At 47.8% G+C, this 27,809-nt stretch overlaps 1 protein-coding gene across 1 annotated transcript in view; it reads left to right on the top strand.

The window, feature by feature from the left end:
• Positions 1–321: 321 nt before the first annotated feature.
• Positions 322–27,809, top strand: part of LOC144673134 (uncharacterized) — a 120,689-nt gene continuing 93,201 nt past the window's right edge. Inside the window, exons 1-3 of the mRNA XM_078535124.1 lie at positions 322–1,047; positions 17,541–17,645; positions 22,132–22,167. Of these exons, the coding sequence (XP_078391250.1) occupies positions 322–1,047; positions 17,541–17,645; positions 22,132–22,167 (867 nt within the window). The remainder of the gene's footprint in view (positions 1,048–17,540; positions 17,646–22,131; positions 22,168–27,809) is intronic.

Raw genomic sequence — 27,809 nt, 5'->3', positions numbered from 1 at the left:
CCCAAACACCCTCCCCCTCCCCCCCCCAAACACCCTCCCCCTCCCCCCCCCAAACACCCTCCCCCTCCCCCAAACACCCTCCCCCTCCCCCCCAACACCCCCCCCCCGCCCGACCCTCTCCTGTTGTGTTTTTTCAGCCTCGCTTGTTGCCGGGGAACAGGCGGCGCTTCGCTCCCATTGGGTGGCGGCTTCTGACTGATGTGAGCTTCAGCCAATTGTTGTGTGTCGAGCGGGGTCTTTGTGCTGATTGGCCGCTGCCTGGAGACAGTGGTCCTTGGTTACGGTTGCTGTGGGCGGGGTCCGGGGCCGCTCCCGGGGACAATGGGAGCCGCCGGCGCCGGGTGTGCGGGGCTCAGTCTGAGGTGGAGCGGCTCCCGGACTCGGACTGGACCCGGACCCGGAGCCGGACTCGGACCCGGAGACATGTCGGTCACCATCAGCCTCTTCGATTTGGCCAACCTGTCGATCAGCCACCCCGAGCCCGGGATGGTGAACTTCATGGCCCTGCACGCGCTGCTTCACGGCATCATCCAGCACCTGGGCATCCAGGATGTCCAGGCCCGGGAGCCGCCCGAGCTCCTCCGGCCCGCGGACAGCCCGAGCCCCGCGGTCCGGCCCGCGGACAGCCCGAGCCCCGCGGTCCGGCCCGCGGACAGCCCGAGCCCCGCGGTCCGGCCCGCGGACAGCCCGAGCCCCGCGGTCCGGCCCGCGGACAGCCCGAGCCCCGCGGTCCGGCCCGCGGACAGCCCGAGCCCCGCGGTCCGGCCCGCGGACAGCCCGAGCCCCGCGGTCCGGCCCGCGGACAGCCCGAGCCCCGCGGTCCGGCCAGTGGACATCCCGGCCGCTGCGGCCTGGAGCCGGGGCCCCTATCGCCACCTGGAGCAGAAGCTGCGGGATGTGGAGCAGCAGGTGCGGGAGCTGAGCCGGCTGCCCACCGGCCTGGAGCTGCTGGACAGGAGCAAGGCGGATGGCCACTCGGTCCGGGACATGTGGAACCTGCTGCAGCTGAGGAAGAGGACGGAGACCAACAGGGAGGGAGTGGACAAGGTAAAGCGGCCCGGACACTCACAGCTTCCCCCAGCAGCCCCCCCCCCCACCGAAACCGGGCAGCTCCCCCCCCCCCCCCCCCCCCCCCAGCAGCTCCCCCCCCCCCCCCAGCAGCTCCTCCCCCCCCCCCCACCCAGCAGCTCCCCCCCCCCACCCAGCAGCTCCCCCCCCCCACCCAGCAGCTCCCCCCCCCCCACCCAGCAGCTCCCCCCCCCCACCCAGCAGCTCCCCCCCCCCACCCAGCAGCTCCCCCCCCCCACCCAGCAGCTCCCCCCCCCACCCAGCAGCTCCCCCCCCCCACCCAGCAGCTCCCCCCCCCCACCCAGCAGCTCCCCCCCCCCACCCAGCAGCTCCCCCCCCACCCAGCCCCCACCCAGCAGCTCCCCCCCCCCACCCAGCAGCTCCCCCCCCCAACCCAGCAGCTCCCCCCCCCAGCAGCTCTCTCCCCCCCCCCCAAAGCAGCTCCCCCCCCCTCCCAGCAGCTCCCCCCCCACCAAGCAGCTCCCCCCCCCCCAGCAGCTCTCCCCCCCCCCCCCAAAAGCAGCTCCCCCCCCAACCCAGCAGCTCCCCCCCCCAGCAGCTCTCTCCCCCCCCCTCCCAGCAGCTCCCCCCCCCTCCCAGCAGCTCCCCCCCCCTCCCAGCAGCTCCCCCCCCACCCAGCAGCTCCCCCCCCCCCAGCAGCTCTCCCCCCCCCCCCCCCCCAACCTCCCAAGCAGCTCCCCCCCCCCCCCCCCCCCCCCCCCCCCCCCCCCCCCCCCCGGCAGCTTCCCCCCCCCACCCAGCAGCTCCCCCCCCCCCCCCCCCCCCAGCAACTCTCTCCCCCCCCCCCCCCCCCCCCCCCCTCCCAGCAGCTCCCCCCCCCACCCCCCGGCAGCTTCCCCCCCCCCCCCCCCAGCAGCTCCCGTTTCACTTCAACAGGCAGATGGAGCCTGGGTTTACTGTCAAATGAGAGCACCTTCTGAATGCAGCGTTTTCTCTGCTCCATTGAATGGTCACCCTACCTAAAGTGCACAACTTGTGGTTTAAACCGCAAATTTTGGACACGGGGGAGTCTGTTGGCACTGAGCTAGCTTAAGAGATAGTTTTGAAGTCCTGGAAAAGAATAACTTTGAGACCGCACAAGTCTTGCTTTTAACTCAGAGTGTGAATGGAGAAGAAAGAGTTGGACTTGTATGCTGGGTTTAGGAAAAACAAGGAAAATTATCACCAAATGAAGAAAGATTAGCAAGGCTCCGACCTAATGTTGATGGTTGATAAACATGAGAGAATTTATGATGAACTTTTTTTCTGCTGAGAGGGTTGAGAGGAATTTGAAAGGTCTGTCCAGACATGGGAGCTGTATCCCAGTCTTAGTCAAACTTGGATTTCATTAGAAGGGGTCAAACATAAGGATTGGTATCTGCTGAGTAGACTTGCAGGAGACATGAAGAAATTGTAGGGTAAATTCAGCAATGCAAACTGTGCAAAAAGGGAGCACAGGGTACAGATAGGCAGACAATACTCATGCTGTCTTTTTAAATTTGTTATTTTCATGGAACGTAGGCATCGCTAGCAAGGCCAGCATTTGTTGCCCATCCCTAATTGTTGGGCCATTTCAGAGGGCAGTTAAGAGTCAACCACATTGCTGTGGGTCTGGAGTCACATGTAGGCCAGACCAGGACGTCAGATTTCCTTCTCTAAAGGACATTAGTGAACCAGTGGTTTCTGGGATCCGCACTGTCTTTGTGTGAATATGTCAATTAATCATATTAAGAATTGAAGGAAACCAGATTCCATTGCTCGATATTGCCGGAGATATTGTTTAAAAAGTGTTGACATCATTTCAAATCTGGCATTGAGGTTTTAATGAAACTACAACTTAAATTATGTGCTATGAGTGTTGATAAAGTTACTTCACATTTCTAGCATTATAGACTATATTTCCATATTCCACTTGTTCAGCATGCACAACCTGTTTACTGATATATTAGAATGAACTAGTATCCTGCAACACTCAATAAAACCTCTGGTGTAGACTGATTAAGGGCACCAACAAAGCTCATTATGGAGAGCTGAGAATCCTGGTGAACGCGATGTACTTCAGTAGTTTGTAACAATGGGCTTTGTTATTTTACTAGCGTCAACACAAGATGATTCAGACAGAAAACAGCAACGGTGCAATGAATTTATAAACACAACACAACATAACATTCATCTCCATTGCGCTTTGTGTTCTCAGGCAGGGGGGAAACAAGTGATTTGTCATTTGTCACAAGCCCCAGGACTTGAGTGAGGTAGTTCTGCATTGCTGGAAGTGCTGACTTTGGGATGAAATGTTAAACCGAGACCCTGTCTATTAGCTCAGATGGACGCAAGACATTCCATGGTACTATTCAAAGAAAACCACAGCGTTCTCCTGTGTTATGCCCAAAATTTAATCTTCAACAGAAAAATATGTTAATTGGTTCTTCATCTCTGAGCTGTTTATGTGACCTTACTGCACAGAACTTAACAGTTACACTCACTTCTAAAACTGTGATTGTACTTCTTTGACTGTATGTTTATTCTAACCAATATCACTACTGACTCCTTTACTCCTTGGCAGCATTCTCCTCCGTCATGAAGGTGGATACACGTTAATCATTAGTATCTCAGCCATGCCCTCTGCCTCCTTTTTGATCCTTAATTGACCTAATGCTCCCATCGCCTACACTTTTACTATTTATACACTTATAAAAGAGAACACTGAAGTATTTTATATTAGCCACTAATCTATTCACCCACTTTCTTAGTTCTGTACTTCCTGTATTCAGCTTAGTTCCTAGTTTGGACTTGACATTTTTATCTCAATCTTTAGTCATCCAGGGAATTCAGAATTTGGATGCTGCTCCTTTCTCTCTCCAGTCTATTTTTCAACTCCCTGAAATTAGCCCTCCTCCAGTGGAGAATTTTTATATTAAAACTTCAGTGTCTTTATTTTTGCAAAAATCTATGTCAAGCACAGAGCACAAAGAATGCTTCAGTTCAGGTGGTTTGATCACTCCAGTAGTCTGTCTACTTTGGGCTGTATTAGATGACTCAGGCTGACTCTTTCTCCATTTACTCCAGTTCCCCAGGGCTTTGTACACTCTCTAAATCTGCTTATGCTTTTTATCATGGATGATCCCTACTTGTATTCCAGATTTATTTATACTTTTCCTGATTGCGGTGTTCACTCATTAGGTTCCTTTGTAATATTCTTGTGCCTAGGGTTTCCAGTACTTTTGAAGTGTGTTGACTAAATCACTGTTTTGAAACTAATGCCTTTATGATAGGCCCATGTATCTTGAACGTCCTGAATAAGTGTTAGCTGTGGCTCAGTGGGTGGCATTTTCACCTTTGAGCCAAAAGGTTGTGAGTTCACATCCAACTCCAGAAACTTGAGCACCAAGTCTATGCTGACAGTTCAGTGCAGTACTGAGGGAGTGCTGCACTGTTGGAGGTGCCATCCTTTTGATGCGTGTTTAAACCAAGGCCTGTTAGATGGATGTAAAACTTCTCTTTTGAAAAAGAGCAGAAGAATTCTCACCGGTTTCCTGGGTAATATTTATCCCTCAACCAAACCTGAAAAATGATATGTTCATTATCTCATTGCTGTTTGTGGGAGCTTGCTGTGCATAAATTGGCTCCTACAATCCCCTACATTACAACAATGATTACGTTTCAAAGACAGACAATCAGACCTGAATTTATACCTCATCTTACACTACCTCAGAGCATCGCAAAGTGTTTTCTAGTCATTAAGTACTTTTGAAGGGTAGTCACTAATGTAATGTAAGAACAAGTACTTCATTGACTGTAAAGCACAATGGGCCACCCTGGGATTGTGAAAGGCACTATAAATACATCACTTAAACATACCCTGATGCATGTTTATTCTTTTTCCCCATATTACCAAAATAAAATGTCTACCATTGGAACCGATTCTGTGTGCAGAGGGGATAGCATCTGCTGTTAGCAGAAGGGCCTCTGAAGCGGACCTATTACGGGTGACAGGTTTCATGTGTGCAAGAAGTTTTAGCCTAAAAATTCCACTGATATAAATAAGGAATGTTCAATCTTCACCTGCATCTTCCCAATGGTAAAATCAAGAGTCTGCATCACCTTCCACTCGAAATCATTCTACACAGAACTTGAAGCTGTGGAATTCTTTACTTCAGCTCCCCGGCCTTGCAGCTTAAAACCAAATCTTATCTTATCTACTCCAGCTTTTCTCCTCTTTTGGTTGCGTGTTGTTAATGCCCTCAATATAAAGAAACCAATCAGTTTCTCCACTCTCTCCACTCCCATCCCACGCATCCTCCGCCACTCCCCCCTCGATTTGGACCTCACCAACAGTGCAAGGTGATGAACTTTAAGACGTAGAGATCTGTGGCTCTTACCTCACTGCTTTATTATGCTTTATTTTCAGCCTTTTACCCTATCTGTCCAGTTGTATCTAGCAAATCACCTGCAATGGCTTTCCTTCCCACTCTCATGCTGTTACTGCTGGGGTCTCCCAAGGGTCTATCATTGTACCCCTCTTATTTCCCATCCAAATGCCTCTCCTCAAAATACAACATTCGGTTCCACATGTACACTGATGACACCCAGTTCCAGTTCAGCAACACCCTGTTAGATTCTTCCACTACACCCGATTGGTCAGACTGCTCGTCTGACAACTGGATAAGCAAAAATTTCCTCCAATTAAATTTTGAAGAGCGAAGCAATTGTCTTTGGGCCTCACCACAAACTCTGTTCCCTAGCCACTGACTCCAAACCTATCCCTGCTGAACCAGACTGTTCATCTTGTTTGACTCCAAGATGGCCCTGTGTCTTTTCCATTACTTAGGCCGCCTGCTCCCACCTCCATAAGTTGCCCAACTCTGCCCCTGCTTCATTCAACTGCAGCTGAAACCCTCATCCATGCCTTTATTACCTCCAGACTTAACTACTCCAATGCTCTCCTGGCTGGCCTCCCAACTTGTACCTTCTATAAATGTCAGCTCACCCAAAACTCTGCCCATATTTTAACTCACATCTCCTGTTCACCTATCACGCCTATGCTCGCTGACCTGAACTGGCTCCTGGTTCAACAGAGCCTTAATTTTAAAATTCTCATCCTTGTTTTCAACTCTCTCCATTGCCTTTCCCCTCCCTATCTCTATAATCTCCTCCAGCCCCACAACCATATGAGATCTCTGTGTTTGTCTAATTCTAGCCTCTTGTGCATTCCCAATTTTAATTGCTCCACATTGGTAGACTAGCCTTCAGTTGCCTGGCTCTGAAATTCCCTACATAAACCTCTCTGCCTCTGTATCGTTCCCTCCTCCTCTATGATGCTCCTTCAAACCTACCTCTTTCACGAGACATTTAGTCACCTTTTCTAATATCTCATTTGTGGCTTGGTGCCAAATTTTTACTGCATTAAAGATGTTATATAAATGCAAGTTATTGTACATTTACCTAACTGGAACTCTGTCATTCAGTGAACCATCATCTTTGTTTTTCCACATCAAAAACCCCTGAAGGGTCATGAGGACTCGAAACGTCAACTCTTTTCTTCTCCGCCGATGCTGCCAGACCTGCTGAGTTTTTCCAGGTAATTTTGTTTTTGTTTTGAAACAAGTAGCTTTCATACCATCCCCTACCAAAGCTCCCAAGTTTTCTGTCGAATCTATGTGCTATAATTAATGATTCATAGAATCATAGAATGATTACAGCACAGAAGATATCTGGCTGTGCAGCTCTCTGCCAGAGCACCTCAGCCAGTCCCACTTCCCCGCCCTTTTCCTGTAGCTTTGCCATTTTTTTCTTCAGGTACTTATCCTATCCCCATTTGACAGCCACAGTCGTACCTCCACCACATTCTCAGGTAATACGTTCCAGACTCTAATCACTCACTGTGTAAAAACATTTTTCGTAATGTGACTGTGCAAGCTGATGACCTGGAGCTGACTGCCTGTGAGGGTGATGGGAGCGGAGACAATCAGTGATTTCAGTTAGGATGGGCACTTGAGGGAAAAAACTTGCAGGGCTATGGGAATAGAGTAGGGTGAATGGGACTGACTGGATAGCTCTCAATGGGCCAAATGGCCTCCTTCTGTGCCTTATTGACACTATGTCACCATCGATTCTTTTGCCATTTACCTGAAATCGGTGTCCTCTGGTTCTCGAACCTTCAGCCAAGAGGAACATTCATTCATACTCAAATCAGCGGCACCTTCCACCCCAACCTCTTCTCCCCCCCACCCTGCTCCTCCCACCCCCGCAACAATTATGGAGCTCTCTGGGACTTTACCCTCCCTCACGCTCTGTGTCTTCTCATGTTAATGGCTTTCTGCACTCAGTATGAAGTGTATTCACTTTTGGCAATGATTCCATTCTGAATTCAACAACCTCAGTGCTCTCAGTCCTCATCTTACTTTCAGAATTTTGAACAGCTCACAGCATTTTCTGGCCCTTTGCCTGCTGCAATCGGGCTGTAAAATTCCACCTGTTAACTCTATTTCTCTCTCCACAGATGATGCCAGACCTATTTTTATTTCAGATTTCCAGCATCCACAGTATTTTACTTTTGGTTTACTTAAAGAGCTAGTTAAGAAATTATATTAACCACAGTTTTTGTAACAATTTGAATTCTAAGCATTCTGAATGGTGACTGTGAATATTCTGGGATGGCGAAGTTTGTTGAGTCTGAGTTTGAATATACAGTGCAGCAGGTGATCATTGAGTCTGTGAGTATTCAGGGATTGGGTAGCAAGTCGTCCTCAGTGACACCAATGGGATGGTGAAAGGGTCAGGACAATGCATGAATGAAAAAAAGATATACTATTTTGGGGTGTGGGCCTCTCTGATAGGGTGCTATTTTATCACCTTTGAAAAGGTGGGAGTGAGCCATCTCCTTGAACCACTGCAGTCCAGATGGTGGAGGGAGTGAATGTTTAAGGTGTTAGATGGGCTGCCAGTCAACTGGACTGATTTGTACTGAATGGTGTCAAGCTTCTTGAGTGTTGTTGGAATCCAGGCAAATGGAGAATCTTCCATCATTCTCCTGCCATGTGCCTTCTGGGTGGTGGACAGGCTTTGGGGAGTCAGGAGGTGAGTTACTTACCACAGAATTCCCAGCCTCTGAACTGTTTTAGTAGCTGCAGTATTTATGTGGCTGGTCCAACTCAGCTTCTGATGATTCCCGGGATGTTTATGCCATTGAATATCAAGCAGAGGTGGTTAGACTCTCTCCTGGAGCTGGTCATTGCCTGGCACTTGTGTGGCTTGGATGTTATTAATTCACGATCACTGAGTAATTATTTATCTTCAATCATGACTGGATGTTGCAGGACTGCAGAACTTTGATCTAATCAATTGGTTGTGTGATTGCGTAGCTCTGTCTGTAGCATACTGCTTCTGCTGTTCAGCATGAGTATAGTCCTGGGTTGTAGGGTTACCAAGTTGGTACCTCATTTTCAATTGTACCTGGTGCTGTTCTTGGCATGCACTCCTGCACTTCCCATTGAACCAAGGTTGGACTCTTAGCTTGATGGTAATCATGGCATGACCAATATGCCAGGCCACAATGTTGCAGATTGTGGCTGTATACAATCTGCTGTTGTCAATAGTGCACAGCACCTCATAGATACCAAGTTTTGAGTTGCTAGATCTGTTATTATTTTATCCCATTTAGATGGTGGTAATACTACACAACACGATAGAGGGGGTGTCCTCAGCATGAAGGTGGGACTTCGTCTCCACAAGGACTGTGCAGTGGTCACTCCTAACAATATAGTCATGGACAGATGCATCTGCCACAGGTAGATTTTTCCCTTGTGTTGTTTCCCTCACCACCCAATGCAGACCCAGTCTGGCAGCTGTATCCTTCAGGACTCAGCCAGCTTGGTCAGCGATGGTGCTACTGATCCACTCTTGGTAATGGACATTGAAGTCTCCCACCCAGAGTACATTCTGTGCCATTTCCACCCTTAGTGCTTCTTCCAATTGGTGTTCAACATGGAGGAGCACTGATTCATCAGATGAGGGGGGAGCTGTTGGTGGCAATCAGCAGGAGGTTTCCTTGCACATGTTTGACCTGATGCCTTGAGACTTGATTGGGTCTGGAGTCAATGTTGAGGACTCCCAAGGCAACCCCCTCCTGACTGGGACAGGACATACCCATAGGGATTGTGATGGCGGTGCCTGGAACATTGTCAGTGAGGAATGATTCTGTGAGTGTGACTATGTTAGACTGTTGCTTGACTAGTCTGTGGGACAGCTCTCCCAATTTTAGCACGAGCCCCCAGTTTGATGAGGAGAACTTTACAGGATCCACTGGGCTGGTGTGCCTGTGCTGTGTCCAAATGTAATGCCTGCAATACTCTAGGGTTTAGTGAGGTTGGGACTCTGAGCATATATTCTGGGTTTTACTGGGGTATTGTGGCCATTTCTACCTGTGCTATGGCCCTAGTCCATTGTATTAATAGTTGTTGATGGGAGTTGTGTTATTGAGGTGAGGAGCCTAATGTTGCTACTAACTGAGAAGGGACTGAGGTATTTTGTAGCACAGGAAATAGGTTCTCTTGCATTGCATGTTTACGCTTGTTGAGTTTCTGAGCGAGGCAATGATGAATGTTGAAGGCTTGCCACTAGTTCTGATGTGAACATAATGTTCTTGTTTAAATGTTTGTCTGTCAACCTGTCCCAGTGATTGGCTCTTGCACAAAGCAGTTTGAGATGTTGAGACTTGTTTTATTGTTCTGACTAACCGTAACTTTGGGTCAGTGGGTGCTGAGCAGTTGATGTTTCATTTAGTGCCACAGCATGGTCTATTGCTTTTCCATATCTCCCACCCACAGAGGAGATATTAAATCTTGTTCAGCAGGAGTCAGTGAAGCAAATACTAAGCCTGACAGAGCTCCTGCTTTGGCTCACTGACGTTAACATTCCACAGATTGTCGTTACACTTTCAGCCTTAACGTTGTTCCTGAACATGAAAGCACTGTTTCTTTTTTATTCTTTCATGGGCTGTGGGCATTGCTGGCTAGCCCAGCATTTATTGCCCATTTCTAATTGCCCCTTGAGAAGGTGGTGGTGAGCTGCTTTCTTGAACCGCTGCAGTCCATGTGGTGTAGGTACACCCACAGTGCTGTTAGGGAGGGAGCACCAGGATTTTGACCCAGCGACAGTGAAGGAACGGTGATATATTTCCAAGTCAGGATGGCGAGTGGCTTGGAGGGGAACTTCCAGGTGGAAGTTATAACTGACAGAGTCTATTTAGCCATCAGCTTTTATGGAAAGTTCCTGGTATAACTCTGTGCTTTGTTGTGTGTATTATATCCTTGAGTTGTTTATTCCTGATATTATGTACTTTGAGCTTTGTAAGGAGAGCAGGGGATAAAATGAAGCTGTCATAAAGCTCAGTGTGTGTTATACATGAGTTTTCAAGCTGAAGTATGAGGTGGAATCAGTCCTGTCACTTGTTAACTGGTAATGGGGATGATGTGTAAATGATGCCATTACAGCTTTGTCTAGTTCAGCCCCTCTGTGAGGAACCAGCCTCTCTCGATGTTCAGGACTTGAGCAAATCGCAATGTTGCAAAAAAAAACAAGAGCAGTTTAAATATTTCATTGGACTTTCCAATATTTATGCTTTACTTTTAAACATGGATTGCCAGGAAATCTGAATGCAAGTCAGTGAAAAAGGAATATGTAACTTTAACAGATAATAACATTTCTGAGTTATTTACTATTTTTGTACATTTTGCCTTCTCCACATGCCCCAAGTTGCTTCCTCTCAGGGCTCAGAGTCCAGGGTCATTAGTTATTCATGATCCCAGAGGGAGGGATTCCTGTCATTGTCAAGGGGAAGGTTCTCAAATCAAATCCAGCACTGCCTTCACTCTAAGTCATCATATGCACTTTTCTGAGCATATTCCTGGATAATGATCATAGAATAAATAATGATGCAGCACAGACAGAGGCCATTCAGTCCTTCATACCTGTGTCTGCTCTTTGAAAGTGCTATCCTATTAGTCCCACTCTTCATTGCCCTGCAAGTATTTGCCCAATCCCCTTTTGAAATTTATTATTGAATCTGTTTCCAGGGACCTTTCAGGCAGCTCACCCCCAGATTGCAACACCTCACTGTTTAAAAAAAAAAGTTTCCTCAATTCTCCCCCACAACTCTCCCCCACCTCAGCGTTTTTGGCAGTTTTCAATTTGTGTCCTCTGGTTACTGACCCTCCTGCCATTGGAAACAGTTTCTCCCTGTCAGATGCACTGCAGGAATTCACCAAGGCTCCTTAGACTGCACCTTTCAAACCCATGCCCACATGTCCGTCCTTGGCCTGCTGCATTGTTCCAGTGAAGCCCAACACAAACTGGAGGAACAGCACCTCATCTTCCGACTAGGCACTTTACAGCCTTCCGGACTGAATATTGAGTTCAACAATTTTAGATCATGAACTCTCTCCTCCATCCCCACCCCCTTTCTGATTCCCCCCTTTTTTTTCCAATAATTTATATAGATTTTTCTTGTCCCACCTATTTCCATTATTTTTAAATGTATTTTCATCCATTGTTTTATCTCTACCTTTTAGCCTATTTCGATCCCTTCCCTTCACCCCACCCCACCCTCACTAGGGCTATCTGTATCTTGCTCGTCCTGCTTTCTACCCTTAATTAGCACATTCCTTAGATAATATCACCACCTTCAACACCTCTTTGTCCTTTTGTCTGTGACATCTTTTGGTTATCTCCACCTATCACTGGCCCTTTATCCAGCTCTACCCACCCACCCCCCACCTTTAAAACCATCTTATATTTCACCTCTTTTCTATTTTTCCTTAGTTCTGTTGAAGAGTCATACGGACTCGAAACGTTAACTGTGTTCCCCTCCGTAGATGCTGCCAGACCTGCTGAGTTTTTCCAGGTATTTTTATTTTTGTGTTGAGTATTATTTACTGTCTGAACACTCAAAGCTCTTTATAACATCTGTAAATTTTCAGAACATGCTGCAACCACCTGGTGGTGCTGCAGCCTCTGTGTTGTAGGTACATCCAGATTATTAATGCAAATAGCGGAAAATAGCAGTCACAACCAACTTCACTCAATCCCTGCGATCCCCAAACTCAATCCCTGCGATCCCCAAACTCAATCCCTGCGATCCCCAAACTCAATCCCTGCGATCCCCAAACTCAATCCCTGCGATCCCCAAACTCAATCCCTGCGATCCCCAAACTCAATCCCTGCGATCCCCAAACTCAATCCCTGCGATCCCCAAACTCAATCCCTGCGATCCCCAAACTCAATCCCTGCGATCCCCAAACTCAATCCCTGCGATCCCCAAACTCAATCCCTGCGATCCCCAAACTCAATCCCTGCGATCCCCAAACTCAATCCCTGCGATCCCCAAACTCAATCCCTGCGATCCCCAAACTCAATCCCTGCGATCCCCAAACTCAATCCCTGCGATCCCCAAACTCAATCCCTGCGATCCCCAAACTCAATCCCTGTAATCTCTGTTATGGCACAGCAGATGGTAAATGCTGAGCTGTTCAAATCCTAGCGGGAAACTTAGAGCAACTGCCACAACTATTTTACAATTTGTATTTATTTCAAGATGCGTGCCTTGAACTCCGTAGTAATAAGATCGCTGAGTCTTGTAGGTTTCTTACAAAACTAAATTAAAACTTTATTTAAAAAAAAAGATTTTGAGCACATACATAGATTTACAAATTACTACTATGGTAACTCCTAGCTCCCCTAGTTAATCTAACTCCAGTTACACCTCCATTAAGTTAACAGCAAAACACATAGACTTTAAAAGACCCAGGCAAAGTAACACGATACCCTGAACAGGCGAATTCAAAGTGAGTTTTCTTCACTTCAGTTTGTGTAGACAGCAACTTGAGGCTTAGAGGCTGGAGACTTTTCACACTTGTTAGATCTTAGAATGCCTACCTCTTACACATAACCTCATCTCCTTTATACAGGTTTCTCCCTATTCAATGTAAATCCCATTGTTCCAATGTGTCTTTTCAACTCTACTTTTCTAATAATAAACATCTTTCATAAAACCAATTTTATCGGTAAGCTTTGGGTAAAATAAGCACACTGTTGGCTTCTTCTGGCTAGGTGTAACATTTTACCATCTCTCTTGAATTTCAAATGACTAATTATCTAAAAATGCAAATTTTCCCATTATACATCAAAATCTAAAACTCCAGCCACGTTTACCTATTTAACATTTCAAACCTAGCTTCTCTTCTGATGCATCGAAGCCTTCAGACCAGCTGCCTTTAATTCAATTAAGTTACACACACACTCTTCCTACCTTATGTTAAATTCCAATAACATTATGACATCTCATAACTCAATCCTTGCAATTCCCAAACCGGCCCCTGCGACCCCCCGACTCGGCCCCCGCGACCCCCCCGACTCGGCCCCCGCGACCCCCCGACTCGGCCCCCGCGACCCCCCGACTCGGCCCCCGCGACCCCCCCGACTCGGCCCCCGCGACCCCCCCCGACTCGGCCCCGCGACCCCCCGACTCGGCCCCCGCGACCCCCCCGACTCGGCCCCCGCGACCCCCCCGACTCGGCCCCCGCGACCCCCCCGACTCGGCCCCCGCGACCCCCCGGACTCGGCCCCCGCGACCCCCCGACTCGGCCCCCGCGACCCCCCCGACTCGGCCCCCGCGACCCCCCACCGACTCGGCCCCCGCGACCCCCACCGACTCGGCCCCCGCGACCCCCCCGACTCGGCCCCCGCGACCCCCCGACTCGGCCCCCGCGACCCCCCCGACTCGGCCCCCGCGACCCCCCCGACTCGGCCCCCGCGACCCCCCCGACTCGGCCCCCGCGACCCCCCCGACTCGGCCCCCGCGACCCCCCCGACTCGGCCCCCGCGACCCCCCCGACTCGGCCCCCGCGACCCCCCCCGACTCGGCCCCCCGCGACCCCCCCGACTCGGCCCCCGCGACCCCCCCGACTCGGCCCCCGCGACCCCCCCGACTCGGCCCCCGCGACCACCCCCCGACTCGGCCCCCGCGACCCCCCCGACTCGGCCCCCGCGACCCCCCGACTCGGCCCCCGCGACCCCCCCGACTCGGCCCCGCGACCCCCCCGACTCGGCCCCCGCGACCCCCCCGACTCGGCCCCCGCGACCCCCCCGACTCGGCCCCGCGACCCCCCGACTCGGCCCCCGCGGACCCCCCCGACTCGGCCCCCGCGACCCCCCCGACTCGGCCCCCGCGACCCCCCCGACTCGGCCCCCGCGACCCCCCCGACTCGGCCCCGCGACCCCCCCGACTCGGCCCCCGCGACCCCCCGACTCGGCCCCCGCGACCCCCCCGACTCGGCCCCCGCGACCCCCCCGACTCGGCCCCCGCGACCCCCCGACTCGGCCCCCGCGACCCCCCCGACTCGGCCCCCGCGACCCCCCGACTCGGCCCCGCGACCCCCCCGACTCGGCCCCCGCGACCCCCCCGACTCGGCCCCCGCGATGTCTAAACAGATCCAAATTTTCAATTTACATTTCTAAGGTTTGCATCACGTGTGGACTTTGAAATTATTTTGTGTATCCCCCAAACCCAAATCGTTAATCAATAGAGCAGTGGCCCTAATATCAATCCCTGGAGTATAGAATGGAATCAACTTCTGCCAGTGTCTCCAAAACCAATCCTCCAGAGGGCAAGGAAACTCAACCGAGTGAATGACGGAAAAGGTCACAGGGAACATAAAGAAATCGGAACGGGAGTAGAGCAGTCAGCCCCACGGGCTTACTCTGCCATTCAACATGATCATGGCTGATCCTTGACCACAACTTCACACTCCCACCCATCTCCATATCGTGGTTCCCTAACAGTCCAAAATTTATTGATCTCAGCCTTCAATATAGTCAACGATGCAGCCACTGCAGGCTTCTGAGATACTGAACTCCAAATATTCACAACTCTCTGAACAAAGAAATTTCTCCTCTCAGTTCTAAATGATTGACCCTTTATCCTGAGACAGTGGCAATCGTTCTAGCCACGCCAGTCAGGGGAAAACAACATCTCAAAAGCTTTTAGCTTTTTGTTTTTATCTCAGCACCTACCCTGCCTAATCTCATAAAAGCTTATATGTTTCAATGACATCATTCCCCAAAATTCCAGAATTTAGGCCCACTCTTCCACTCAGCTGCTGCATGTAACAATTTCCTTACATGTCTTAATGGGCTCCATCCTGTGCTCAAATTCACCTTTGAAATGAAGCAGTCAAATGAACTCCCTTTCCTTGGTGTACCAGTTGAGAATTCTGAGAGGGGATTCTCTACCATGGTCTACCGCAAGCCTACCTTCACTGGTCAGTATACATGTTTAGATTCTTACAGTTCTATGCTCTATAAGATTTGGCCTTATCAGCAACCTTGTATATAAGGCCCAAGTCATTTATACATATGAACAAGGAGCAGAGTTGGCCATTCAGCCCCTCCAGCCTGCTCCGCCATTTAATAAGATCATGGCTGATCTGATTGTAACCTGAAATCTGCATCCCACCTTCCCCAATAACCTATCACTCCCTTGCTTACCAAGAACCTATCCACCTCTGCCTTAAAAATATTCAAAGATTCTGCTTCCACCACCTTTTCAGGAAGAGAGTTGCAAAGATCCTCAACCCTCTGAATGAAAAAATTTTGCCTCATCTCTGTTCTAAATGGGCGACGCCTTATTTTTAAACAATGACCCCTAGTTCTAGATTAAAAGCAAAATACTGCGGATGCTAGAAATCTGAAACAAAAACAGAAAATGCTGGAAAAACTCACCAGTCTTGACAGCATCTGTGGAGAGAGAAACAGAGATGACGTATCGAGTCCATATGGCTCTGAAGAAGGGTCATACAGACTCGAAACGTTAACTTTGCTTCTCTCTCCACATGCTGCCTGACCTGCTGAGTTTTTCCAGCATTTTCTGTTTCTGTTCTAGTTCTAGATTCTCCCACAAGAGGAAACATCCTCTCCACATCCACCCTGTCAAGACCCCTCAGAATCTTATGTTTCAATCAATTTGCTGACCATGTAAGCTTGATGCTGAAATAGGGGCATCAAAGACATCCTGCAGGATAATGGCTACCCTGATCAGATCATTTCACACTGTATATCACATAAACTCATGATCAGGCCTAAGGCCGTCACTTTTGGCCCTGAAAAGTGCCCAGTCTACCTCAAATTACCCTGGAAGGGTAAAGCATCTCAAAAAATTTGAGCAACAGGTGAAGCTAGCTGTTTCACGCTGCTAATATGCAGTAACAACATGAGTGATATTCGCCACTAACAGGATGCTGCTGTCAAGCCAAAAAGATGTTCTGCCTATCTCACAAATTGAGTGATGTGGTATATGGATTTCAGTGCCAGTGTGATGCTAGGTATGTAGGCCGTACATCCCAAAAACTGGTGGATCGTATGGAACACCACGTCCCTTCCACTGTTCGCAACGGGCAGGGCACAGACCTTAACCAATCAGTCCGTATTTGCAAACTCAAAACACAGTGTCCAACATTAGATGTGATTCCGCGATTGGACAACATTTGCTAAATAATCCTCAGTGTCCTAAAAATTATGTTGACAACCAATTTAAAATTGTCAGTCGGGCTCACAGTGTGGCACATTTGCGTGTACTGGAGCTACATATATTAATACACAGGGCCCTTTTCTTTGCGGACAGAAAGAACATGTACATACAATTGCACCTGTTTCATATAAACAAGATAAGTGACAGCCATTCGCTGGTTCATTCCTCAAGGCACTGCCTTGACCAATCACAGTCAAGCTGCCTGGTTTAAATGTCAAAGAATGCTTGGCAGTTAACTGTCAATCACCATCAATTGGTGCATTCTCCATGGCAACGCCTCTACCAATCAGAGTCCACTTGCCAACAAATCAGCACTCTCATACAGTATAAATTTGTTGTCTTTCTTGGATTTGTATTCTTGTGAAATGTCCTGATGAGTGCAAGAAAAAAGCTTTGACAAAAAATGCCTCTTGTTTTCAGCAATGACCCATTCAATTTGAAATTACTCTTTTACATTCATCTCAGGAAAGGGTGTTAAGTCAATCAGCTTGGAAGGCTCCTTTTGTTCCCTCTTGAGACAGGACTAGTTTCAATCCAAAGAGAAGTCAGGTGATCCTCGGGCAGCCATTTTTTTGTAGTCTTTTGTGGTCAGTATTTATAAAATATAAAAATTAGTCTGAAGTTCAGAATAGACTGGGACATGACAGTGAGCAAAGTATTGATCTGTGGAAGCAGGAACACTGGGCCTGTCCTTGCTCCTTGTGCTCAGTAGGGGCAGAGGATAGTGGTCAGGGAGTTTACCCTGGGACTGTGTGACCAGTTGTAGAATCTTTGCCTGAGATCTCAAACTAAGTGTGGGATGGCTGTCAGTCCCATGATCTGCACTCTCTGTCTTTGACTTGGGATAGTGTTTCAGAAATGGATATTATTCATCGTGCTGACTGTGTTGCAGGTTATGTCTTTGATGGAGGAGATGGTGCAAGAAATGAATAATTTGAAGAACTTCAAAAATACTGTTGAAGATCGCATGAGTGACATTGACAAACATATACATATGGTAAGATACAAGTGGGGAGTAGGGGGAAGTGGAGGAGGGACAGAAAAGGAAAGTGGGGAGCAGCAGGAAAGTGGGTGGGGCAAGTGGGAAGGATGGTGGAGGAGAAGGTGGAGAGGAGGGGGACACTGTCTAAAGATGAAAAGATCATCATCCTGGAGGCTGAATGAATCCTCTCCCCATCCCCCCCACCCGCCAAGGTAACTGGGGAAGTATGTAAGCTGCTGATTGTAGACCAGTATGTCTCTCCCCTCTGGGCGAGCAGCACCTGCTGTACCAGGCTACTGCATTGCTTCATTTATGACTGGATCCTTCCAGTCAACAGCATTGTCACATTTCTTAGGTGAGACTTTACCCTGGAAGGTGATATATGCTCTGTTTAAGAAGGCTCCACAATTCATATTGCTCCCAAAGAAAACTAGGGAAACAGAGAGAGAGCGCAGGTGCTCTCAGTCATGGTCGCATTGAATGACCGAGCAAGCTCAAGGGGCCATACAGTCCACTCCTGTGCCTCTTTTGCTTGTTACAATATCTGGCTGCAGATCAAGCTCCAGACCTGAAAAGCCCCAAATGAAAATCCCCTCAGTTTTATGAATAGGAAGTGCTTTCATAATCAAGATCCAGCTCATGCAGTGTAAATCCTGTCAATACTCAATGATCTGCCTTAACATTTATCCTGCAGTATTGCACAATGCTCCAATTTGGCTTCTGCAGAGAGAGGGGACAACAGAGACCCAATTCCACATCAGGGAAAGGTGCCTTGCAGCAAATAATAGGCATTCTCCAGCCTTCATTCAGGTGCTGGGTAAATCTGGGGGAAGGTTACAATGTAGCTCAGCCCAGCCAGAGTGTCAATAATCATTGGAGCTTGCTGTGCATTACATGACATTTCTACAAGAGAAGATTTGCTTACAGGAAGTTGAAGGTGCTGAAGATGAAGATGGAGGGGATGGTAGAAGCTCCCGACAATAATGAAGAGAGTATACAGGAAGGAGAGGACATAGGGCAGGAAAACCAGCAGCCAAAGAAAGGAGAGAGCGACTGACAGACCAGAGGTTCCAGGGAATTTGGTCATCTCACCAAATGAAACCAATTCATATCCACTTGTTCCTGTTTTCCCTTCTCTCTCTATCTTCACAAAATCTTACACTGACAAATATTTCTGCTATGTGCCTTTTCAAATCATTTACCATGTAATCATTCAACTGCCAGAATGTGAAAGGATTGAAATTTCTACAGTGCCTTTTATGACCACAGGATATCTGAAAGCATCTTACAATCAGTGAAGTCAGGCACTGTTGCAATATAGGAACCAGCAGTCAATTTGTGCACAGCAAGCTCCCACAAACAGCAATGCGATAATGAGCAGATAACTCTGCTTCTGTGATATCGATTTAACAATAAGTATTGGCCAGGACACTGGGGAAAACTCCCCTGTTCTTCTTCCAGTCGTGTCATGGGATCTTCTAGTCCTCTTCAGATGGGACTTTAGTTTAACATCTCATCTGAAAGATAAAAGATAGTAGACAGGAATGAATTCACAGCTCTGTGTTCAAACTATAAATGACATTCACCAAAAATTCTCTAAAACTCCAATCACCTCCTGTGACTCTTTAACACTTTGTTTATACTGCATGTAGCTAGTTTATTCTAATCCACTCCCTTCTGAGCGGGTGTCTATGTGCGGGTGAGAGTGCGTGAAGTGATAGGATTGTGTCTGGATGTGCTGTGGTAATGAGCAGGGTGGCAGGGATAAAAACAAAAAGCTAAAAGCTACTGCGGATGCTGGAAATCCAAAACAAAAACAGAATTACCTGGAAAAACTCAGCAGGTCTGGCAGCATCGGTGGAGAAGAAAACAGTTGACGTTTCGAGTTCTCATGACCCTTCGGCAGAACTGAAGTATAGTTAGGAGAGAGGTGAAATACATATATTTCACCTCTCTCCTAACTATACTTCAGTTCTGCCGAAGGGTCATGAGGACTCGAAACGTCAACTGTTTTCTTCTCCACCGATGCTGCCAGACCTGCTGAGTTTTTCCAGATAATTCTGTTTTTGTGAGGGTGGCAGGGATGTTAAACAGAAAACAATAGCACAAAACCGATTCCTTCTCCCTCCCTGGCAACTGTCTGACACTAATTGTTCACATTCTTGTTGTCATATTTGACCTTGAGATGAGCTTCCAACCACATATTTGTGCCATCACTATGACCGTCTATTTCCACCTTCATAACTTTCATTTAATTTTGTCCCTGTCACAGCTCATCTGCTGCTGAAACCCTCCTCCATGCCTTTGTTACCCTGGACACAACTATTCCACCTCATTCTTGACTAGTCTCCCAGTCCACCCTCTGTAAATTTGAGATCGTCCAAAACTCTACTGCCCATCTTAACTGGCACAAAGTCCCGTTCTCCTATCAGCCCTGTGCTCGCTGGCCCACCCTTGCTCCCAAAGCAAAGCCTTGATTTTCAAATTTTTATCCTTCTTTACAAATTCCCCCCCCCATGGTGGATAGGCAGTGGCGTAGTGGCATTGGTCACTTGATTAGTAATCCAGAGACCCAGGGTAATGCTCAGGGTCGAATCCCACCACAGCAGATGGTGGAATTTGAATTCAATCAAAAATAATCTGGAATTAAAAGTCTAATGATGACCATGAAACCATTGTTGTAAAAACCCATCTGGTTCAATAATGCCCATTAGGGAAGGAAATCTGCCATCCTTACGTGGTCTGGCCTATATGTGACTAGACCCACAGCAATGTGGTTGACTCTTAAATGCCCTCTGAAATGGCCTAGCAAGCCACTCAGTTGTAGCAAACTGCTAGAAAGTCAATAAGGAATGAAACCGGATGGACCACCCGGCATCGACCTAGGCACCAGAAACGACAACGGCAATCTCAGCCCTGTCAACCCTGCAGAGTCCTTACTAACATCCGGGGGCTAGTGCCAAAATTGGGAGAGCTGTCTCAGACTAGTCAAGCAACAGCCTGACATAGTCATCCTCACTGAATCATATCTTGCAGATAATGTCCCAGACACCACCATAACCATCCTCGGGTATGTCCTGTCCCACTGGCAGGACAGACCCAGCAGAGGTGGCGGCACAGTGGTATACAGTTGTGAGGGAGTTGCCCTGGGAGCCCCCAACATCGACTTTGGGCCCCATGAATTCTCATGGCATCAGGTTAAACATGGGCAAGGAAACCTCCTGCTGATTACCACGTACTGCCCTCTCTCGGCTGGTGAATCAATGCTCCTCCATGTTGAACACCACTTGGAGGAAGCACTGAGGGTGGCAAGGGTGCAGAATGTACTCTGGATGGGGGACTTCAGTGCCCATCACCAAGAGTGGCTCAGTAGCACCACCACAGACTGAGCTGGCCAAGTCCTAAAGGACATAGCTGCTAGACTGGGTCTGCGGCAGGTGGTGAGGGAACCAACAAGAGAGAAAAACATACTTGACCTCATCCTCACCAACCTGCCTGCTGCAGATGCATCTGTCCACGACAGTATCAATAGGAGTGAACACCACACAGTCCATGTGGAGACGAAAGTCTCACCTTCACATTGAAGATATCCTCCATCGTGTTGTGTGGCACTACTGCTGTGCTAAATGGGATAGATTTCAAACAGATCTAGCAACTCAAGACTGGGCATCCATGAGGCTCTGTGGGCCATCAGCATCAGCAGAATTGGACACAACCTGTAATCTCATGGCCCAGCATATCCCCCACTCTACCATTACCATCAAGCCAGGGGATCAACCCTGGTTCAGTGAAGAGTGCAGGTGGGCATGCCAGGAGCAGCACCAGACATACCTAAAAATGAGGTGTCAACCTGTGATACGCTAAGAGTTGGCAGTAAATGAGTTGGAGGGGGCGGGGGTGGGGAGGCGGCAGGAGGGTGGTGGGATGGAGGGGGAGGGCGTGGGGGGAGAGTGGGGGGTTGGGGGGATGGGGGGAGGGTGGGGGTGGAGGGGCGAGGGAGGGAGAGTGTGAGCCTGCCGAGCACGAACTTCATGCTTATACGCGAGTGAGCGCTGCCTAATCTCCCTGAGGCAGCTCCGTGCCTCTGCGAGATGAAGAGATATTAAAAAAAATGTAATGAACCATGCCCCCTCACGTGACTGTCATATGAGCATAGACATGTTATTAATGAAAAATTAAAGTATTTATTTTATTTTATTTGCTTTTGGAAACCTCATCCTGCCTGTGGATGAGGTTTCCAAAAAAAATGCAAAGGCCGCTTGGCCTTTTTGCCTGCCCGCCAACCGAACTATTGCGAGTTGACGTTGGCCAAAAACAACGTGTGTCATTTCATGCTTGAGTGGGTCGGGTGTGCGCTTGCCGGCCAAACTAAAATTCCTGCCCTAAGCTTTCTGAGAGAAGCTAAATTTACTGGAATGTTATTGCAATGTTGAAAAAAATGGGGAATTCAGTTTCACGGGCGCGTATTCATTCATATCTGTGTTTCTCTTGTGTATTTCAGGTAACATCTCATGTCAATTTCATAAATGATCTACTGGTGAGAACAGCATTCATATCTGAAAGTTCATTTCACATTCCTCTTATGTTTTTCATACCAGACAATTGGTGATGTTTTCTAGGAATATGAAGGTTAAACACCAACAAATGTGCTCTTGTTTCACCTTTCTCATTTGATTGCATTTCTCATTTGAAGGTTGCAGAGAGCAACAATAAGCAGGAGGAAGCGGAAGCTGGAGCTTGGGGGCTGTAGGTTTGCTGACCCAGTGTAGTGATGTTTCCAGACATGAATGTACAGATGAGCAGCTGGAATAACACATTTATGAAGCCAATGATTTTAGGAACACATAGAATCATAGAAGGATGCAGCAGCACAAAGGAGTAATATTTCACCAAACTGCCCCAAATAAATAATGACAGCAAGTCACTGCAGGTTAGTGGCAGCCACATGCACAGCAGCAGCACTGCTCTGCCTGTCTGCTGCAGGAGAATGGGGGCACTATTGAGACAGACAGGAGAGGGAGTGGGAGACAGTGAGACAGACAGGAGAGGGAGCGGGAGACGGTGAGACAGACAGGAGAGGGAGCAGGAGACAGTGAGACAGGCAGGAGAGGGAGCGGGAGACAGTGAGACAGGCAGGAGAGGGAGCGGGAGACGGTGAGACAGACAGGAGAGGGAGCGGGAGACAGTGAGACAGACAGGAGAGGGAGCAGGAGACAGTGAGACAGACAGGAGAGGGAGCAGGAGACGGTGAGACAGACAGGAGAGGGAGCAGGAGACGGTGAGACAGACAGGAGAGGGAGCGGGAGACGGTGAGACAGACAGGAGAGGGAGCGGGAGACAGTGAGACAGACAGGAGAGGCCCATCGTACCTGTGGTGACTCTTGACAGAGGTATCCAATTAATCATCTGCTGTGTCCTCATAGCCCTGCACATTTTTCCTTTCAAAAATGTTTCCTGTTCCCTTTTGAAACCTACTATTGGATCTGCTCCCAGGTCCTGATCACCCACCATCCCAACATCAACCCCTGATCTCCCAACTTGTATTTCTATAGCACCTTTAACGTTGTAAAACATACTGAGATGCTTCGCATGAATATAAATCAGACAAAAAAAATCACCGAGTCATAGATAGAGATATTTCGACAGGTGATTGGTGTACAGGGCACAATTTTAAAGTTTGTGGATGATACAAAACTTGGAAGACTTGTGAATTGTGAGGAGGATAGTGTAAAACTTCAAAGGCACATGGACGAGTTGGTGGAATGGATGGACAGGTGGCAGATGAAGTTCAATGCAGAGGAAGTGTGAGGTGATTCATTTTGGTAGGAAGAACATGGAGAGACAGTATAAAACAAAGGGTACAATTCTAAAGGGGATGCAGGAACAGAGGGACCTGAGTGTATATGTGCATAAGTCATTGAAGGTGGCAGGACAGGTTGAGGGAGCAGTTTATAACTCAGTGGTGCCCAAACTGCAGCTTGAGAGCTGCATGCAGCTGTTTGATGTTCAGAATACAGCTGATTCCTTGTGTTGTGAAACCCAGTAATTCGCCCATTGGAGGAGGGTAAACAGATGGGTGCAGTCTTGGCTAGGAACAGCTTCACAGAGGGTGAGAACTGCAGGGTGGGAGCAGCACTGGGAGGAGGGAGGGAGCAGAGTTCAGATTAAGGAATTGTTCCAGCACCATTGTGAGATTTCTTTCATAGCTTCCGCTGGTCTTATATAGGGCCACCTGACCCGCAGCACCAATTTCCCTGGCTCCCTAACCCACCTTCTCGCTGCTGACCCTCCAACTTGCAGCCTCTGTCTGGAAAGGGAAGAAACAGCTTAATAAAGAACAGCAATGTAAGAATCCATTGTATTGGGACACAGGGACTCTGGTTCAAATGTGTTGTTTAGTAGGTGGGTACAACGTTTTTTCCAAGTAAAATCAAATAGTGATTAGCTCTGGTAACAGTTAATTTAATTTAAGCTAACACACTGAATACAGGTAAAATGTAACAAATAATTCAGATTTAGAAACGGTGGTATGTAACTTTTGGTTATTGAAGTTAATACATACATTCGTAAACATTCTTGCACGTATACATTTTATCCTATTTGCCCTTACATTCTTTTAAAGTATATTTCCTCACAGAAGAATGTGCAATAATAATAAAAATGTGTCTGTAAAGGAGGTCCAGCTCTCAAATGTCTGAAGATGTGGCTCTAAGGTCCAGAAGGTTTGGCCATTCCTGTAATAAAGCATACCGTATCCTAGGCTTTATTAATAGGGGCATAGAGTACAAGAGCAAGGAGGTTATGTTGAACTTTTATAAGACACTGGCTCGGCCTCAGCTGAAGTATTATGTCCAGTTCTGGGCACTGCACTTTAGGAAGGATGTGAAAGCATTAGAAGGTGCATAAGAGATTCATGAGAATGATCCCAGGGATGAGGAACTTCAGTTATGAAGATAGATTAGAGAAGTTGGGACCATTTTCCTTAGAGAAGAGAAGGTTGAGAGGAGATTTGATAGAGGCATTCAAAATCACAAGGGGTCTGGACAGAGTCGATAGGGAGAAACTGTTACCACTAGTGAAAGGACCAAGAACCAGACGGCACAGATTTAAAGTAATTATTAAAAGGAGCAAAAGCGACATGAGGAAAAATTTTTTCACACAGTGAGTGGTTAAGGTCTGGAATGCACTGCCTGAGAGTGTGGTGGAGGCAGATTCAATGAAAGATTCAAAAGGGAATTAGACTGTTATCTGAAAAGGAAGAATGTGCAGGGTTACAGGGAGAAGGTGTACAAGATTGAGGGGCATGGACAGGGTGGATAGGGAGCAGCTGTTCCCCTTAGTTGAAAGGTCAGTCACAAGGAGGCATTAGTTCAAGGTGAGGGGCAGGAGGTTTAGGGGGATGTGAGGAAAAACTTTTTTACCCAGAGGGTGGTGGCGCTCTGGAATGCGTTGCCTGGGAGGGTGGTGGAGGCGGGTTGCCTCACATCCTTTAAAATGTATCTGGATGAGCCCTTGGCACGTCATAACATTCAAGGCTATGGGCCAAGTGCTGGTAAATGGAATTAGGTAGGTAGGCCAGGTGTTTCTCACGTGTCGGTGCAGACTCGATGGGCCGAAGGGCCTCTTCTGCACTGTGTGACTCTGTGAATGGCACTGAGTGAATTGCTCATTCGGAGAGCCAGTGCAGACACAATGGGCTGAATGGCCTCCTGCGCTGTACCAATTCTATGATTCTGTGTGAAAGCTAAAAGCTTTACCAAAGAAGTGGGTTTAAGCAGTGTCTTAAAGGAGGTAAGTGAGCTATGGGAAGGTTTAGGAGGGAATTCCAGAGGTTAGGACCCAGGCAGCTGAAGGCACAGCCCCAATGGTGGAGCAATTAAAATCAGAGATGCTCAAGAGGCCAGAATTGAAGGGCACAGAAATCTCATAAAGCTGTACGGTTTTCGACCCTGAATATTTGATGCCATCTTAATGCTTGTATCCATGATGTATGAAAAATGTTGCCTCTGTGCAGTTCTTGACAACTTTTTCCAATACCAATTCCAGCCTCTCCATTTTACACTTTCTGCGTAGTTCTGTCATGTTGTAAACTGCACCATTACCAATAGCAACAATGCAGCAGCATCACTGGCAGCATTATGATTACAGAAGGACAAGTTTATCAAAGCTGTTTATATTGTAAATGTTTACATGAAGAAAGATGAAGCCTATCAATATGACTTTGAAATTGGAACTAGATTATGGAGGCATTCTCTGGCCTGATTACTCTCCCAACATCCAACATCCACTTCTCCTGAAGATTCTAGTCTGTCTTATGAACAATATTATAGTAGATTAATTATTATAATAAATAACACTGTGATAATACTGTTTAAAATAGTAAATTAGTGGATTTTGTTTGCAAAAAATGTAGTTTTTATCTTGTATAACATGAGTTGACTATGCTCCCTTTCTCTGTGTGATGTTTAGTTGATTAATTTGTAGCTGTACCTCAATACCGAGCCAGGTCAGTCATCTACCTGCTAAATAGCAGATCAGAAATAACTGATGTCCTAAATCGTCAAGGTGTCTAATACCACCAATTTTCTAACTTCTGTGCATCTCACACTTTGCACATTCACCTTGTTGGGGAAAATTAAAAGTGCTAAAAAGAAGCACACAGTAAGAATGTGCTGAACATACTTAAAATCTCCAAGCAGACATGGCTGCTAAGCATATTAAGAATTGACGATTACCAAATGAACATTGCACAGCCTTGAGAGTCAGGCTGAAGACACAAGGAGGACATAAAATAGATTACGTGTACTCCCCTCTCACATAGGGAAGGGGCAGATGGTTTTAGCTTAGACATGGGAAGACATACAATGGACAAAGAGGGCTTTGATGAAACACAAGCAGTCTTGAGTTGTGAGAACCAAGGTCTTTGCGTACGTGTTTTAATTTTGATTGGATAATATAATTATGTATACACCCTTTAGAATAATTGGTTAGCAAAATCACATGTTTATGTTCAATAGGATAGTTTTAACATGGTACCTGTGTGTCAGTTACCGATTGGATGTATTCAAATGTATTGTGATAAGAAAAAGTACAAAAATAATTAAATGTAATTAATCTGGGAGCTGCTGGGTCGTCCTTCTCAGGAATGATTGTGGCTCCCTTGCATAAGCTTGAATAGAACCAGTTAAAGGAAGCCTGAGTCTCTGTGGTCGCTGTGTGGTCGGGGATTGTAGTTTCTCCACTTCAACTGGCCTATGTGGTAGTTGCAGGATTGGAGGGAATACCCTCTTCAACCTACAATCCTTTGTATTTTTATTCATTCATTTGATGTGGAAGAGGGCATTTATTGTCCTCCCTCCACTTGTCCTTGAGAAGGTGATGGTGAGCCGCCTTCTTGAACCACAGCAGTGTCTGTGGTGTAGATGCAAGCACAGTGCTGTTAGGGACAGAGTTCCAGTGGTGATGAAGGAATTTTATAAGCTATACGGCACAGAAACAGGCCCTTCGGCCCAGCCAGCCCATGCCAATGTTTCTGCTCCATAGAGTCATAGAGTTTTACAGCGCAGAAACAGGCCCTTCGGCCCATCGTGTCCATGCCGGCCATCAAGCACCTATCTATTCTAATCCCATTTTCTGGCACTTGGCCCGTAGCCCTGTATGCTATGGCGTTTCAAGTGCTCATCCAAATACTTCTTAAATGTTGAGGGTTCCTGCCTCTACCGCCCCCTCAGGCAGTGTGTTCCAGATTCCAACCACCCTCTGGGTCAAAAACACATTTCCTCAAATCCCCTCTAAATCTCCTGCCTCTTACCTTAAATCTACGCCCTCTGGTTATTGACACCTCCACTAAGGAGAAAAGTTTCTTCCTATCTACCCTATCTATGCCTCTCATAATTTTGTATATCTCTATCAGGTCCCTCCCTCAGCCTTCTCTGCTCTAAGGAAAACAACCCTAGCCTATCCAGTCTCTCTTCATAGCTGAAACTCTCCAGCCCAGGCAACATCCAGGTGAATTTCCTCTGCACCCTCTCCAGTGCAATCACATCCTTCCTATATTGTGGCAACCAGAACACACAGTACTCCAGTTGTGGCTTAACCAGCATTTTATACAGCTCCAACATAACCTCCCTACTCTTATATTCTATGCCTCGGCTAATAAAGGCAAGTATCCCATATGCC

Source organism: Cetorhinus maximus, unplaced genomic scaffold (assembly GCF_964194155.1).
Source record: "Cetorhinus maximus unplaced genomic scaffold, sCetMax3.hap1.1 HAP1_SCAFFOLD_298, whole genome shotgun sequence".
Lineage (NCBI taxonomy): Eukaryota > Metazoa > Chordata > Chondrichthyes > Lamniformes > Cetorhinidae > Cetorhinus > Cetorhinus maximus.
This window is presented reverse-complemented; position numbering and strand designations above follow the sequence as displayed.